General features: G+C 42.9%; 1 protein-coding gene across 1 annotated transcript in view; it reads right to left on the bottom strand.

The window, feature by feature from the left end:
* The window catches only part of LOC146816469 (uncharacterized), a 396,549-nt gene that overhangs the window by 110,806 nt on the left and 269,167 nt on the right, over window positions 1–16,576 (bottom strand). The window contains exons 4-5 of the mRNA XM_085610300.1: window positions 8,371–9,342; window positions 7,359–7,458 (exon numbers count right to left, since the gene is read on the bottom strand). Coding sequence (XP_085466426.1) covers window positions 7,359–7,458; window positions 8,371–9,342 — 1,072 coding nt within the window. The remainder of the gene's footprint in view (window positions 1–7,358; window positions 7,459–8,370; window positions 9,343–16,576) is intronic.

Here is a 16,576-nt window from a genome sequence, read left to right as displayed (position 1 = left end):
GTCTTTGGAGGAATGGTCCGGATAGAGACAGTAGAGGCAGTCTTCACGCTGGTCGTCAACATGCAGTCTCTTCTTATTGCAGGAAGCACAGGGCCTAAAAACGCCTTTCTTAGGAGTGTCTGACAAGATGACAGAGTAGACTTCACTCAGAAGTAAATGTGAAGAAAAAACCACTTGAATTCTAGAAGCAAGGAAAAACTGAGCAGACCTCAGTAGAGAAACCCTTAGCACAACGTGCGGTAGAAATTCTGAGGGACTAGAGCTCCTTCCAGGAAGGTTCCAGAGGGTGGTGGTAGCGGATTGGTTGTTCTCTAGAGTTTGGTCCTCATTACAAAAGGACCTGGATATGTTACTAATGTGAGGCCTTTGGCCTATCTCTCTATATGTCTAGTGAGACATTACTTTTCTTATGTACCGGGTACACCCATCCCGACGACGGGGAATGATTCAGGCATGTGAATCTATGAAAGATACCCTAATACTGGATAAATGACAACAGTTTTATTGAAGAGATGGCGGTGGCACAGGAAGATCTGAATTCATAGGAGGTAATGGCAATGATGCAGAAGGATCTTCTTGACCACTGGGCAACAGTGAGTCATCCTCCACTGATAACATTAGTTTGGGCATTGTATGGGAAGGACACAGTAACTCCCAAGATGGAATACTAATTATTTGAATCTGGTTCTTACTAGCTCACTGCAGTACAGCATCTGGCCTCTTGCCACTGCAGGACAATATGATATCTCACTGAGGAAGAGCCACCAGCACTGACCGGGAAACTACTGGATAGCCTCGACATTGATTTCATCAGCGTCAAATGTCTTTACAGTGAGTGCCTCGCTGTGAAACACCTTTATGCTGACCAGCAGCATCAATGACTCAACAAATACATGAGGGCTCCAAAAAAAAATTTATCAGACCAATTCACACCAGCCTTAGCAAAGAAAAAACCTTGTGTGTTTATGCCACATTGCCTTTCACTTGCTCCTGTCACCTTGCCCCCTACTTTGCGATGAGGCAAAACTACTGCCTATCCTCACCTATACGGCATCACCAGACTGATTTTGCATTCCGTGATGGAGTGAGAATCCGGGAGATAAATAGTAAAAACTTGGTCTCTGTCCTTCAGGATATCTTTCTCCTTACAAGGTGCATGTGTCAAAAAGAGCTGGCATAGTGGCCCCACAACACTTACTGCAGACAAAATGGACTTTCAGCCACAAAACAGCCAAAGACTAAAAAAAGCTGGAAAAACAAACCTTCTCATTGACCCTGCACTGCATCACGCTTTCAAAGCCGGTACCAGGTCCAACGACAGAGCGAAGTCCTGCATGGGCCAGTCTGTTTTTGTTTCTGCTCTTCTGCCATATCAGAAGCAAGCTCTTCAGGACTCGATTACTAACCAACCTCATGTCTTTTGGACTGAAACCTTCAATACTTTGTTTGGCTTGTGTTGCATATTGGGAGTTTTTGAATGCAGTGTCTTTTATGGTAGGGCAAGCAAGAATCTTTCATCTAGTGAATGACGCACTATTTATGCTACAAAATCGGGATAGAGGGTCTAAAGTCCCCTTTGACAGGGTTTCTACCTTTCACCCTCGTTTTTTTGGACATAAGGATCTTCCTATTTTCATATTCCCTCTTAATGTACTACAGACTGTTGCAACTGACTCGTTTGCTACATATATGAAGAGCCTGCAGGAGGTCCAGGCTGCCTTCCATTAAGCCTAGAAAGCACAGAAGCAGATTTCTTTGAATAGGTGAGGTATTAAGTGGTGTGGGAAGCACACAGTATTTTCACTTTGCAGCGGGAGATGGTGGTGTAGCCATGTCACGTCTTGTCCTTCATTTTGATCCATTCTCCAGTTTTAGTTGAGGTACGAGCTTTTCTAGATGCATTACAGATGCATGTGACTATGGGCAGTGTAAGTGTTCATGCAAGGCAATTCAAAACTGTTCCTGTAAACTTGAGGCATTACCAGGACCTACCTTTTGAAATTTTGCATGCAATTTTAAGGCACTCAATCACAGCAGAAACGTAGGTGGTCACTGGCTGAGGAATGCAGGATTGCTTGAAAAGGCTTTGCAACAGTTGTAGGCTGTTGCCCTTGGTGTTTGAAACTCATCGGGTCAGTGGCGTTAGTAACATCCTTCATCGCAAGCCCTTGTTTGTGATGCAATTGTTTGCTATCTGATGATCTCAGAGGTCTTCATTTTTTTCGCCAGTTTTTGAAGGCGGCATCCCGACTACGAGCTGTGCAAGTACAAACAAATAGACTAAATGTTATAAAAAGAGATGTCGCATAAGTATTTGCTTTTTCCTTCTGTGGATTACCTGCCTTTTTGATATGCTGTGGGGAGGAAGAAGTATTCGTTCTGGACTACTGTGGTCTATTCCTTCACTTCCCTACCCCCACTGTAGGGATGCAATAGGTCCTTTCTCATATCACTTATTTGTACCATCCAAGAGCCCCATGGTTCTACTAGGCCTGGACTCTACAATAGGACATTTTTCCACATCCATTGCTATTTGTCCTCAACTTCTGGGACATGTGATACAAAAAACGACTCTGCTGTGAAAGGCCAAAACCTGTTAATTTGATTGAGCAAGAGGGACCATTTTCCAATACAGCTTCTGTTTCATTTGATGAAGAATGCAGATATACGAGACGAGTACCCTTAAGGTTTACAAAATAAAGAATATGTTATGCAAAAGTTAACACCCGTATGTTGTGCATAGCCAACAGATCTCTGTATTGTATATGGCTGATACATACAGGATTTGCACTGCTTGAGCTAACATATATGGTTTAGACGGAGAGCGTGGGCTTGTTCTTTTCTGAGCGATGGCTATGTTGTGTGCAGCCTGGGTCTTTTAAATCATTCAGTCTCACAACTATGCTACCTAGAGGCAAAACGGGTTGGCCTCTGGATTTTGGAAGATGGTTTGTTGCCTCGTGATTTCCTACTATTAGATCAGTTTACATCGAGTTTTAGCTCTTCTGATTGAAACTTGGTCCAGCAAGATGGCTCTCCTTGGTCAAGTCACGGCTCCGTTTCAATGGAGGGATGATATGTTGTATATTTTTGTACTACAAATGAAACTTGCTGTTTAGTACCAACATTAGTAAGTTCATCACACAAGAGTTAGGAGAGGTATTTCAAGCATTAGGATTCATCAAGAGTGGGCTTGGGCAAGGCATATAATGCGAGACATTGCATATTTGGTTGGGACTCCCTCATGCTCCCTGGAATTTTATTTATGTACCTTTCTTCTGCTAAGCGTCCCAGTGTAGCCCCATTTTATCACATTGGACTCTTATGCTCCTTCAAGATTGCAGATGTTTTCCTTCTGCCCTCGAGGGGGGACACCATAAACTAATCACAATGCCACTATAGCCCATAACGGCATCCAATCAGTCTGGTATCAATACCTCAATTCATCTGTCATTTCTCCACATGAAAGGGACAGTTATCTTAATAAATTATGCTACTCAACACTTTGTTTTACCTAAACTATTGAGTTCAGAACTGTGTACTTAGACATGGTATGCCTGATAGTTGGGTACCACTATGGTCCAAGGAGGCTTCAACTTCAACACATACATAATCTATAAAAGAAAACGTAAGACAGAACTCATACCAAGCAGCACACAGCCAGAACAGGTAAGCAACTGGCTGTCATGGTTCCTCCACAACACTCCCAAAATTATGGAAATGTGCATGACAAAATCAGGCAGCACCCTGGTCATTTGGTAAGACCCCCTGCCCAACTCAAACAATACAACTCACTGATATATATGACTAAGAAACAGTGCTATAATTTGACAAGTCAAACCAGGTCTGCAAGAGAATACTCAAAAACAAGGCTGAACGTGCCCAGACTATATGTTGAAGGCAAGCTATGCAAATAAATCTAACAATGCTACTAAATTTGCTCAGCTCTAGAGTAAGTCTGAAGAAAAATCACCATGTTTTTTAAAATAATCACGCCGTCAAGGGATTTGCATGCTTCATGGAAAGAAAGAAAAAGCCAAGTATATGGGGTTATAAATCAACACAGTGAATGCCTTGTACAGCCTTGCTTGGATAACTGCTTAGCTGTGACAATCATTCACATTGGACAGGCTTACGTCCCAATGCCTACACTAACAGTATATGAATGCAAACAAGCCTGGGTACGTTCCATTGCGGACATTAAACAACATGACCAAGTTAAAATTTAACATAAGGACGACGTATGGCAATCCTATAGAATAGGTGTCTCCACAACCAGTCGATCTTGAGCTACCAGTAGCTCGCAGAATCATGCAGAGGAGCTCCCTGCCTCGAGTTCATTTTAAACTAAGAACTGCAATAAATAAGTGTTGTGTTTTTCTTTCAAAGTTAAGGAATTGGTATGTTTATTTTACATAATTATTAGGCTGCAGATAGCAAAGCCTGATAATGAGCAGTGCTCCACTAAGATTTATGACCCAGGTGGGTCACAGATGTTCTGAACTGAAGCACTGAGGTATTGAACTACTAATTAAATAAAAGTCGATCTCAACTCAATATTGGATCATGAGAACAAAATTATGTTTCAGAATGCTTTTAAATGAGAGAAAATAAAATGAATTGTTAACTTAAAGTTTAAGGTAACACTTCACTTTAATTTTCTCCCATTTCAAAGTGTTGCATTTACAAACAGCAGGCATCTTTGCTCTCAGTGGCTGGTACACACAGTGCTATAACTGAAAAATACAGTAATTTTCTTTTAAATTTGAGAAATTTAAAGTGAAGATAACAATTTTCTTTGAAATATTGTATTAATGTTTCTCTACTGTAAATTAAGCCAATTAAGTTCTAATGTTTTATGAATTATGTTTCTTCACTTTACATCGCTCACATTTAAACATATGACTATATTTTCCTGTTACGATTCTGGCACCATACAGGCCATCATAGGAACAGCGGAGCTCTTCTCCATGGAAAGGTTTTCTCCAAGTGTGTTAAAACAACATGCATACCTGTAATATCAAAGCACGAGTCTTCAGCATTGCAGTTGTGTTTAGCATGTTATGTCTAGGAGCTAGGGACTGACCAGAACAGAATAACAAGGGGTATTTGTTTATCGACCTTGCACATCGTGTTCAGACTAATCTCCAGGAAACCATTATCAATATGGTGTGACCCAGTGGTCATGGACCAGAGTTATAAGTGGTACGAAAAACAATGGTCCTGGACCTTATTTGGTAGGTGAAACAAATCACAGTCTCCAGGAAAGGCAGAGAACGTGAAAAGCTGCCCGTCCTCATGTGAAAGGCACAAGCATAGTCTTGCAAAAACAAAGTCATGTAGTAACGTGCGCAAAAGCAGCATCATGTAAATGTAAATTGATACTTGTATAGCGTACTACTCACCCGCAAGGGTCTCAAGGCGCTTGTACGAATACCGCTGTGGAACCCATCCTGGCTTTCCCTGTGAGGCGTCCACTCCTGGGCACCCCCAAGGTGGAGGCCAGGCATCCTTAGCGTTGTGGGGGCCGTTGTGGAGATTAAGCAAGCTATTGCCCAGAGTTGCAGAGTGGGACTCCATGATTGGAATGGCACCGAGGAGAGAATTATCAGGTCCGTGGAATTTTTGAGCCCAAGACCCGCCAAGGCGGGGAATTGAACCCTGGTCCCAGGCTAGACCTCTGCATCAGGGTCTGCCGCTCTAATCATTGAGCCACACTTCTCCACACTTCTCATGACAGCAAAGATCATGCTAACTTATGTCGACAAAGTCCCTAGGGGCCATATAACACCCTCCCCTTTGTAAGGTCATAGGACATAGACAAAGGACCAAAACAGAGTTCAAAAGTCAAGCAGAGGTTAAAGCGTTAGGAAAAAAACAAATAGGAAAAAAATCAAAAGTTGAAAGAACAAAAAGGCCTGTTTGTAAAGAAACTGACATGGGAGAAAACTAGAGTGGCGAATTGAATGTTATGCATATAAACAAACTTAACGCGTCCGTTGAATCTTCTCCCATTTCAAAGTGTCGCATTTACAAACAGCAGGTATCTTGCTCCCAGTGACTGGTAGACACACTGCCATATTTATAACTGCAAAATTTCTGTCAATTTATTTTTTAAAAAGGGAGAAATTCTAAGCGCAGAAAAATGTTCATTATTAGGTACATTTTTAGCACTTTAAATGTCTACCATTTAAAAACTATAGTGTTTGTATGTTTGTTTTGTACATGTAACAATGCCACATATGGAGAAAGGTATGTCCTGTGGCACAAGTATATATGACACAGGCTCTCAAATGTTTTTTGTCTGTGTTTGTTGTGTATTGTACTTTTATGATTTCAACTAATCGAATAAAGTGGATTGACTGACTGACACAGGTTCTCAGTCACCCATACACATAAATCCCATTTGTTCACACACACATCCATACATATGGCAGCCATACCACAGTACCCCAGTCACAATATTTAGTTGAAACCAAAGTATCGGGCTCCATGGACAATAGGTTTAACGGTAATGAAACAGGGGATGGGAGTGTCTGGTAAAACCGCGCACGTTACATGGTCTTTAGTACCCATGACGATTTTCACTTATCAGAAGTAGCTCTCGTTACAGTAAAGTATGGAGACCTCAGATATCGAAAAACACAATTACGCCACAAAATGTTACATATCAGATGGCATAGTGAGTTAAGAGCTCTCAGCAAATATCAGCAGATCACAAGTATAAATTTCAGCCCAGCGAAGTCTTTTATCCATATAGTGAGGTTCATAAAATAAATACTAGTAAACTTGTGAGAGTAATACCAATGATCTACAATGCTGTTCATTCTTTTTTCGAATTGTGACAAATGTGTACTTTAACATCAAGCAGTAAGTGAATGCTTCAGCTTTTGCTAAGTTAGTGAAAACTGGCCATGTGGGCAATGCAGATCTTTCTTCCGGATAAGTCTGGGCGAACTAGGCACTAGATAAGGAGGGCACTAAGGGGTACGTATGTAAAATTGCCTGGCTTCATTCGGTGATTAAAAGTGAAAACAAATACATACGTAAAAGCCTATAAGAAGTGATGTGAATTAAGTGTGTATCAATGGAGGCCTAGATTTCGATGCACAGGTTAAAAATCTAAATTTAAGAGTAGCACAAAGAGAACAGGAAAATAATAAATGGTCACACTGCATTAAAGACATACTTATAGAAATACAGGTCATGTGCATTTTGTGTGAGTTTGTACCTGTATGGTTGACAACTCCATGCTGCGAAATCTAGCATCTGCAATAATGGTAATTTGAACGTAAGGACGTGCACTCACCCTCGCCAGGTATGCACGAAGCACCGCTTCTATTGACCAAGTGTCATACCTTGCTGTTTGTTCAACTTTTCCAGCTCAGCCTGCAAATACTGCAACTTCTTGTCCCGCACCGTCCGCTCAGTCTTCAGTTTCTCGAGCTCTGTAGTGACCTAAAAACGAGCATGACGGGGATGAAGAATATATTTTAATTAACAGACTAAGATACATACGGCAGAAGCTTATGTTACATCAGACGTAACTTCGGTATATGGAATAAAACATGTACCTCACTCTCAGCTGAATATTCCAGAGTGACAGCAATAACGACTAGAAAAAGAAACACTTCTGGAACTCTTAACTAAACAGACCATGAAGTACAGGTGATAAATGAGTCAATATATTTTTAACAACACATCATGGAGGATTTTAAGAGGGTATCAAGATGCTTATCAGCTGGCAATTAATGGAAAAGGAAATGGCTACGAGGAGCCAGGCCCTATACAAATGCTATTTTAGTACCAAAACAAATGGTCTGGAATGCCGTTTGAACCTTAGTATTCCATGTTCTGATGCAAGGTTCGCAAACAGTAGAAATGAAACTGCCACAAACGTATGAAAAGGAGATACACTTTCAGGCAGTGCTGTGAGCATTCAAGAGCAAACAAAGTCAAGCACCAGAACGTTTTTAAAGGTATAAGTCTATCTAGGACTATCAATATGGCTCTCTAGTAAACGGAGTATACTCATTGTTAATCCCAATACAATCTCGATGAAGCCCTGATTACTATTGTTGTTCAAAATAAAGCGCCCTCAAATTCTTTTTTAGTCTGAGCACGCCATATAAAAGGCTTTTAAAAAAAAAAAAAAAAAAACAACAAAAAAAAATATTGTCAAACATATAATTGAATTATCCAAATATCTCACACACAGCTCGTAATCCCCTCTAAAGTAATGTTCGGACAATTTCTTGAAAGACAAGCACAAAAACAATACAGGCACTGATAAAAACTTACTCTTCCGGCTAAGATGTTGAAGCATAGTTAAGCAGCACACTTTGAAATACTGAAACATGGGAATCTCACCTCACTAAATTTCTTCTTTCTCTTCTCAGCCAGCTTTTCTGCAGCAGTCTTTGATCTCTGCATAGAAATACTAGAAGAATGAGAGCTTAATGAAGGTGAGTGAGACTGTGTGACTCCTAAAATATGCAACTGAGGTGCAGAAGGGGGGGGTAAAGTATTAGGCGACACATGAACTGGTGTGGAGGGCTTTTCCAATTCAACGGCAGACATGTCTGCCTCCAGAACTGGAGAACAATCTCCACATCCCAACTCTTTACGCTTCATGTATTTCGACCTTGCACCTGACACCCTGGGAGAGAGAGTTGGAGAGGCAGAATGACAGGGGCCTGTTTCTACAGGCCAGGCATCATTCGTATACTGCAAGTCCCAGGATTTTTCTTTTTGCGATTCGCTAGCAGAACTGGATGAAAGCAGCTCTTCAGCTAGATCGGCGACTTCACTAGTTTCACCTATTTTAATGTCAGCTCCAATAGTTTTCTGCAGATCCTGGATACCATCAAGCTCACGGTCAGAGTGATTTGTCTGCTGTAAGCTTTCAGTAGGGATGGATGGACTTTTCACACCTTCAAACTCCGGATCTACCAGATGCTGCTCGACACAGGATAGAGTTTGTGGCTCAGACTCTGGGGCCTTCTCTTCCTCATCGCCATAAAGAAATCTGTCTTCATCTTCAACGTCAGGGAAACTTCTCAGCCTTTTTTCCTGAGCATTAGTATAATCAGTCATCATGTCCAAAACCTGTGAGAAACCATCACTATCCTGACTAGCAACATGATGGGACTGCAACAACCCAGAAAGTGTGTTTCGGTCATTGACACTTCCCCCTAAGGCTATGCTCCCAGTCTCAGATGGGGAATCCTTGTTGATCTTCTTCAGCAACCTTTCAACTATAGAAGAGAATGCATTGCTGGAACTCAGGGGGGTTGGGTCAGGGCTTGTCGGTTGAGAAGCATCTGTGGATGATCCTTCAAGCTGTAATAGAAAAAAACGTTTTGTTGAGTATGCTTAAATTCAGAAAACGCTTCCACCAACAAATGCAAAATCATAATACAGTGCCTCAAAATTAGACCTTCCTTTTGCAACAATGGTCCAACTATGCATATGTTTTTTGAGGAGGTAATGTCATTACTAGGCCTGGTATGCTTTATTTAGTAGTGACTGGTCACAAATGCCATTTCATTGACAAATTAGGAAGATTTAACATTTAGGAGTGAGCCCACCTAAATTTGTTATGGGATTTGGGAGCCTCTAATTCCTCGTTTTTTAATTTTGGAAACAAACGGTAATCCCGATGTTTGTATAATAATATTTAATGGAAGGTACAGTCCTTGAGGGCAGTACAAGTCTTTTTTTTATATTTTTCTAAAACAAAATTCCACTTGAGGAATGTTAGACACTTGCCGATCGAAGCAAGAGGGACACTGTCCCATTCCTCTCTCCCTAACCAGCGGTCTATAAGTCTATGAATGGGAAGTTCACTTCATTCTGTCCAATTAGGCACAAGCATATAAAATTGGAAGCGCTCTCTGCACACTGGGACAAGATACTTCCAGGGGATCCCAGAGGCTCCAAACGTTCACCTAACCTGTTCAATCTCTACATAGACCTTCTAGGGTGTAATCCTCAAGATTACGGGTGTCCCACTATCAATGCACTGGTGATCTATAGAAGTTTAACCCATCTCTGAAAAACCCAAACCAAAACTACGGGAAGCTGGTCCTGAAGCTAAATGAGGCACACGGTCTGGTGCCTAGTCCCCAAGAGGTACATTAGGGTCATCAGGAACAAAATTAGGTATGGCAGGAGCAGCACCAGCACTGGTGGCTGAAGTTTTGCAAAAGAAGCTATTTTTTGGTGTTGCAGGGATTCTGCACCTACACAGAACTATGCGCAGGAAAACAGGACCTCAGTGTATAGGGGTGTACCAACCTATCAAATTAGTACCCAAAATCCCCAAACCAACTAGCTATAGTGTCATTTCTTCTCCACAAAATATCACGAAGCTACTAATGATTAGGCAACCCAGAACACAACACTCCCGACTCTCTCAGGAATCGCGTGAGCAAGACATACTCTTTCGCTCACTCACACTTGGCCACAATAAGAATTGGCAGTCACTGAAATAGTTCAAAATGTTTATTTTAACTATCGTGCTCTACAATACAATATACGAGCCACTACCAACAGCAAAATGCATGAACTCAAAACAGTTAGCGTTGTTACAATTACATAGAGTACAAAGGGGGAAGTCATAATATAAAGACAGTGGAAAAAGGACAATAAGACCTAACCACCCTCCCCTTGACTGGAAGAAGTTTATTTATATAAAGGAAGATCTCTAGGCTTTGACAGCAGACCCATACCTTAAAGCCTGGATGTAAGGTTTACATCATAGGAACAGCGGAGCTCTTCTCCATGGAAAGGTTTTCTCCAAGTGTGTTAAAACAACATGCATACCCGTAATATCAAAGCACGAGTCTTCAGCATTGCAGTTGTGTTTAGCATGTTATGTCTAGGTGCTAGGGACCGACCAGAACAGAACAAGGGGTATTTGTTTATCGACCTTGCACATCGTGTTCAGACTAATCTCCAGGAAACCATTATCAAAATGGTGTGACCCAGTGGTCATGGACCAGAGTTATAAGTGGTACGAAAAACAATGGTCCTGGACCTTATTTGGTAGGTGAAACAAATCACAGTCTCCAGGAAAGGCAGAGAACGTGAAAAGCTGCCCGTCCTCATGTGAAAGGCACAAGCATAGTCTTGCAAAAACAAAGTCATGTAGTAACGTGCGCAAAAGCAGCATCATGACAGCAAAGATCATGCTAACTTATGTCGACAATGTCCCTAGGGGCCATATAACACCCTCCCGTTGGTAAGATCATAGGACATAGACAAAGGACCAAAACAGAGTTCAAAAGTCAAGCAGAGGTTAAAGCGTTAGGAAAAAAACAAATAGGAAAAAAATCAAAAGTTGGGAAAAAAAAAAAAAAAAATCAATATTGTTATTAGGGCTTATTGAAAGAGCTGTCTCCGGGATAAGAACGTTATTATGAAGGATGTGGTGAATCCATCAAGGTGTGTGAACCGAGGAATGCAATTCCCTCCAAAAGATCATCCCTATCGTTGGTAGGAAAAAGGGATGCCATCCAATTTAGTAAGTTGAAGGAACAAACGTGCTCCTCGTAATCAGATGCCTCCAAAAGCATAACTGGGCAGCTTGCGTGATATTCGATGAAACTTCAATGCAGGACGATCTGCGCAGCCGCACAGGCATCCCATTCAGCCAATACTCCAAGTGCTGCCGCAAGCGCCATACGGCCATCCCCAGAACAAGCCTGGGCACGTGTCTCTAAGGGACCCATAAACTGGTTAAAATTCGGTACTGGACACGACGTGTTGGAAAGACATTTCCATTGTCCAATGGAAGGGGCATCGCCAACAGTAAAACACTGGTTGCAAGCAAGTAAAGTAGGCAAAGCAAAAAGTTAATTAATAACTCACGCCAAGCGTCACTAATGGCAAGCATCCAAAAACCTGTTGAATGTGATCCTGGTACAGCTGCAATTGGCCTGGTCTGTGCATTACCACAAGATGAGCAGCCATTGGGCAGCAGGAACAGAAGCAGGATTCCGCCACCTAACGCCAATACACTGGTAGCATGTAAAAAGGAAGTCTGCACTACTGATTTACAGCCTCAGATCTGAGGGAGGAGACATACAACTGCAAGTCCAACTGCTCCATTTCCAATGAATCACAAGTGTCTAGTTGGAGCCCATTATCATGGGAAGAGACAGCCAGGAAAAACTCCTAAGGACAGTCAAAGATTCTGAAAGCATTGCATTTGCACTGAGTGGGCTAGAAACTCTGCTTGTTTTTCTCCAAAATCAGGATTAGCAGAGATGCGGATGTTGTGTACTTTTGGGCGCAGTGTAACTCGGGCATTATGGGTATCGCACCAGTAAGTTTCCTGCTTCCGAGTTCCTCAAAAGATAGTTCAGATTCGATATGCAACTTCCAATCCCTAACATCTACCTGTACCCTTGGTATTTGGGGGGGTTAGGAGCTGATGTAGTGCTCAATCAGTGGGACGGCTAGCCTCTTGCACTTTTTAGGTTTCAATAAATTTTTACTGGCATTTCCAACATTTCACAGTACAATAGTTTATTTCTTCCCAGCCCCGACAACCTCTTCCCTTCCCTCCTGGTAGTTATTGTTTGATTTGTTTATGTGCCAGTCTTAGCCACCCATGAGTTTCTAGATAGTGTCCAATTAGAGGCTTACAAAGACGGATCTTCATTTGCAATTTGTAAAGCCCCGATAAAGCTTGGAAATTTAAGTTTTCCACGATCTGCTCTGAAATACCGCAGCAAGAGCCACCAGATGGATGTGAAAAAATACCTGGTTCCTCACAGGAGCAGCAAGATCTTTTAAATGCCCAGGTCATACCGCACTTTGTTGTGGCACAGACTTCACTTTGCAAGTGCAAGACTGCTACATTTAGTTGGCATGATTATCAGTAGAGTTAACCATTTCGTGTTTCCTAATTCCATTGCTGGCATTCACCCCAACAACATTCAATGAAAAATCTTTGGGATTTAATCTCTATTATGAGCTCAATAGCTTGGAGCACTCCTCCTCAGTCTCACGACACGTATGCCAGCGTGTCCTTAGATCCACAAGTCTGTCAACAATGCTAGGATCCATTATGATCAATGGTCACAGAAGCTGCTCCTCATGCCCATCTCAGCTCATCAGCATGTCCCCAGATGCTCATCTCAGCCAATATTGCTTGGCTCCTGGTATGATCATTGATGTGTAGGAATTCAGGCGTCCAGCACCGCCACAGCCAAATATTTTCGGCTGGTTCATAGCCCTGCATTATCCCTTTCTATGTGTTTCATGATCGAGAGATACTGAATCACCATATTCCAGCCACTGAACGAAGCCTCCTCGCGCTTGTACCCCACCTTGTCCCGTAAGCTTGTGTGCACAGACCAGCTGGTGGACACCCCCCAGCCCGAGGAGCAACAGCTCAAATGCAAACAGTGATCAGCAAATAAGTGGATTATGATTTGGGGAAGGGGACTCACTAAACATTCTAGAAGCTACCTCACATGGGTAAGTTACTTACCTGTAATTCTAGTTCTCTTCCAGGGGTATCCTCATCAAAGTCATAAGCACTGAATATTCCCGCCCATGTGCGGGGACCCCGGAAATAATAAAATTATATATGTAAAAAACATACATATATACAGCTCTGTATATGTATAAACATATATCATTTTTTCCAAGCAAATGCAGCTCCCATAAAAGGCTAGGCAATGTAAATATACACATCCAATAACACACATATATCTATATATATGTATAAAGGTATAACAATACACCCAAATCTCTTTTTTTTTTTTTTTTTTTTAATGAGGTAAACACTCATGAGAAAGCAAAAAATAAAGAGAACAAACTGTGGAAAAACACAGATGTATAACACATTGCCAGCCTGCAGGCTGCATTGCAATACAATACCATAGAGACTAAAAAGCCCTGTACAGGTAAAAACTGGCACCGTGCCTTTAAGGCAGCCCTGACTTCCATATCCCATCATGCCTCAGGGGTGACAGTTAGGTCAGTTGTTCTTTGCGGGACCGTAGTCCTAAACACAAAGATATACCTTTTCCATAATGAATAATACACCTCTTCTCATTTGCCTGGGGAGGTGGGTGGGTTGCTTATGACTTTGATGAGGATACCCCTGGAAGAGAACTAGAATTACAGGTAAGTAACTTACCCTTCTCTTCCAGGGGATCCTCATCAATAGTCATAAGCACTGAATAGAGTAGCAAGCTCCCCTTCCACCAGCAGGCAAATGAAACTAAGGTTGTATCACCCATGGAGAAAAAAGAATCATGAAAATGATTATGTTTGGAACAGATTCCTCAAGGAGGCTTGTCCTACTTGAGTGTCTGCCCTGGTGTCCGAATCCAGACAATAATGCCTGGTAAAAGTGTGGACAGATCTCCAAGTGGCTGCCTTGCAGATCTCGGAGAGTGGGACATTATTGAGAAAAGCCGCGGTAGCCGCTTTTCCTCTTGTCGAATGCGCTTTAGGGCGCGCCCCCAATGGTTTCTGAGCCAGTTGGTAGGCCAAAGTAATACTAGAAACAATCCACCTAGCAATGGAACGTTTGGATGCAGCAAAGCCCATACGGACAATCCCATAGTTCACAAACAATTGGTCAGATTTCCTGATATTCTTAGTCCTATCTAGGTAGAATTTTAGGACCCTTCTGACATCCAGAGAATGCAACGCCCTCTCTGCCGGAGAGGAGGGGTTGGGAAAAAAGGTTGGTAAGGAGATGGCTTGGTTTACATGAAACTCCGATACCACCTTGGGTAGGAACGAAGGGTGAGTTCTCATCACCACCCTATTTAGATGAAAAACAGTGTAGGGTTCTTTAGAACAGAGGGCCTGTATCTCACTGACCCTCCGTGCTGAAGTGATGGCTATTAAAAATGCTGTCTTCCATGTGAGGTGCTGTAGGGTAGCCTTATGAATAGGCTCAAAAGGTGAACCCATGAGCTTCGACAGAACCAAGTTTAGCTCCCAGGAAGGAGAGGGAGGTCTAACAGGGGGATAGACTTTCTTGAGTCCTTGCAAGAAATCCTTCACTACCTGCACTTTAAAAAATGACTGCTGTGAAGGCGAACGCCTGTATGCTGTTATGGCTGCTAGGTGAACCTTTATGGAAGAAAATTTCAACCCTGCCCTTGCTAAATGTAGAAGATAGGGCAAAATTACATCCTCCTGGCATTTAGTGGGATCATAATGATGCTGAGCACACCATATATAAAATCTTTTCCACTTACAGAAGTAGGAGTGTCTTGTCGAAGGCCTCCTGGCTTCCTTCAGTATGGACATACACTCTTGAGGGAGGTTCAGATGGCCATACTGGAGGACTTCAGGAGCCATGCTGTTAAGCTCAGCGAGGGAAGGCTGGGATGGTAAATCTTCCCCTGCATCTTGGATAACAAGTCCGGCCTGCACGGCAGCCGCTTGTGGGGGCGGATCGACATGTGTAGGAGATCCGTGTACCACCACTGCCTCGGCCAGTCCGGTGCTATGAGTATCATCTTGGCAGATGAATTCTGTAGCTTGGTCACCACCTTGGGAATTAGTGGGAGAGGCGGAAAAGCGTACACAAATGTCATTGACCAATTGATCAAAAGGGCATTCCCTAGGGATCCTGGTCGATGGTATCTTGAGGCGAAGCCTCGGCATTTTGTGTTTTGCTCGTCCGCGAAGAGGTCCACTTGCGGGCGCCCCCATTCCCCGAAGATGTCTTCTAACACTTCGTCGTTGATTACCCAGTCCTCTGGCTCTTGAAAATGCCGACTGAGCAAGTCTGCTTGCACGTTGAGTTCTCCTGGTAGGTGCACCGCTTTCAATGAGATGTTCCTTGCTAGGATCCAGTGCCACAGGGACTGAGCTTCCAGCGAGAGCGTTCTGGATCGAGTACCCCCCTGCTTGTTCAGGTAGTACATTGTGGTGGTATTGTCCGTCTGTACTAGAATGGTACTCGTCGTTATCGCAGGTAGGAACGCTTTGAGGGCTAGGTGGACCGCCCTGAGCTCCAGCATGTTGATGTGGTACAACTGTTCGCTGCTGGACCACCGTCCTTGAGTTTGCAGAGTCCCAAAATGCGCACCCCATCCCTGAAGGGATGCGTCGGTGATTAAGGTCTGAGTTGGGGGCTCTTGATGGAAAAGAATCCCCACTTGCAGATTCCTTGGCTTCAGCCACCACTTGATTGACTGTTTGGCTGCAGAGGAGAGGCAAACCTTTTCTTCCCACAGAGAGTTCCTTTGATCCCATTTGTCCTCGAGATCTTGCTGGAGAGGACGCATCCTTAGCCTGGCATTGGGCACTAGGAAGATGCAGGATGCCATGGCCCCTAGCAGAGATGAGATTTGCCTTGCCGACGACAGATTGCTGGTCATAATCTGTCTGCCTTTTAGCATAATGGATGACTGTCTTTCCTCCGAAGGAAACACTTTTCCTACTACGGAGTCTATAGTTGCACCCAGGTAGTGTATTCTCTGCGTTGGTGAAAAATTGGACTTTTTGACATTCACTCTGAGACCCAACCTGCGACATAAGTTCAGGCATAGCGACAGCTGTGTCCGCACATTCTGTGGCGATGAGCCCT

This window comes from Triturus cristatus, chromosome 6 (assembly GCF_964204655.1).
Source record: "Triturus cristatus chromosome 6, aTriCri1.1, whole genome shotgun sequence".
NCBI classification, from domain to species: Eukaryota; Metazoa; Chordata; class Amphibia; order Caudata; family Salamandridae; genus Triturus; species Triturus cristatus.
Note: the sequence above shows the minus strand (reverse complement) of the source record. Positions and strands in the feature narration are given on the sequence as shown.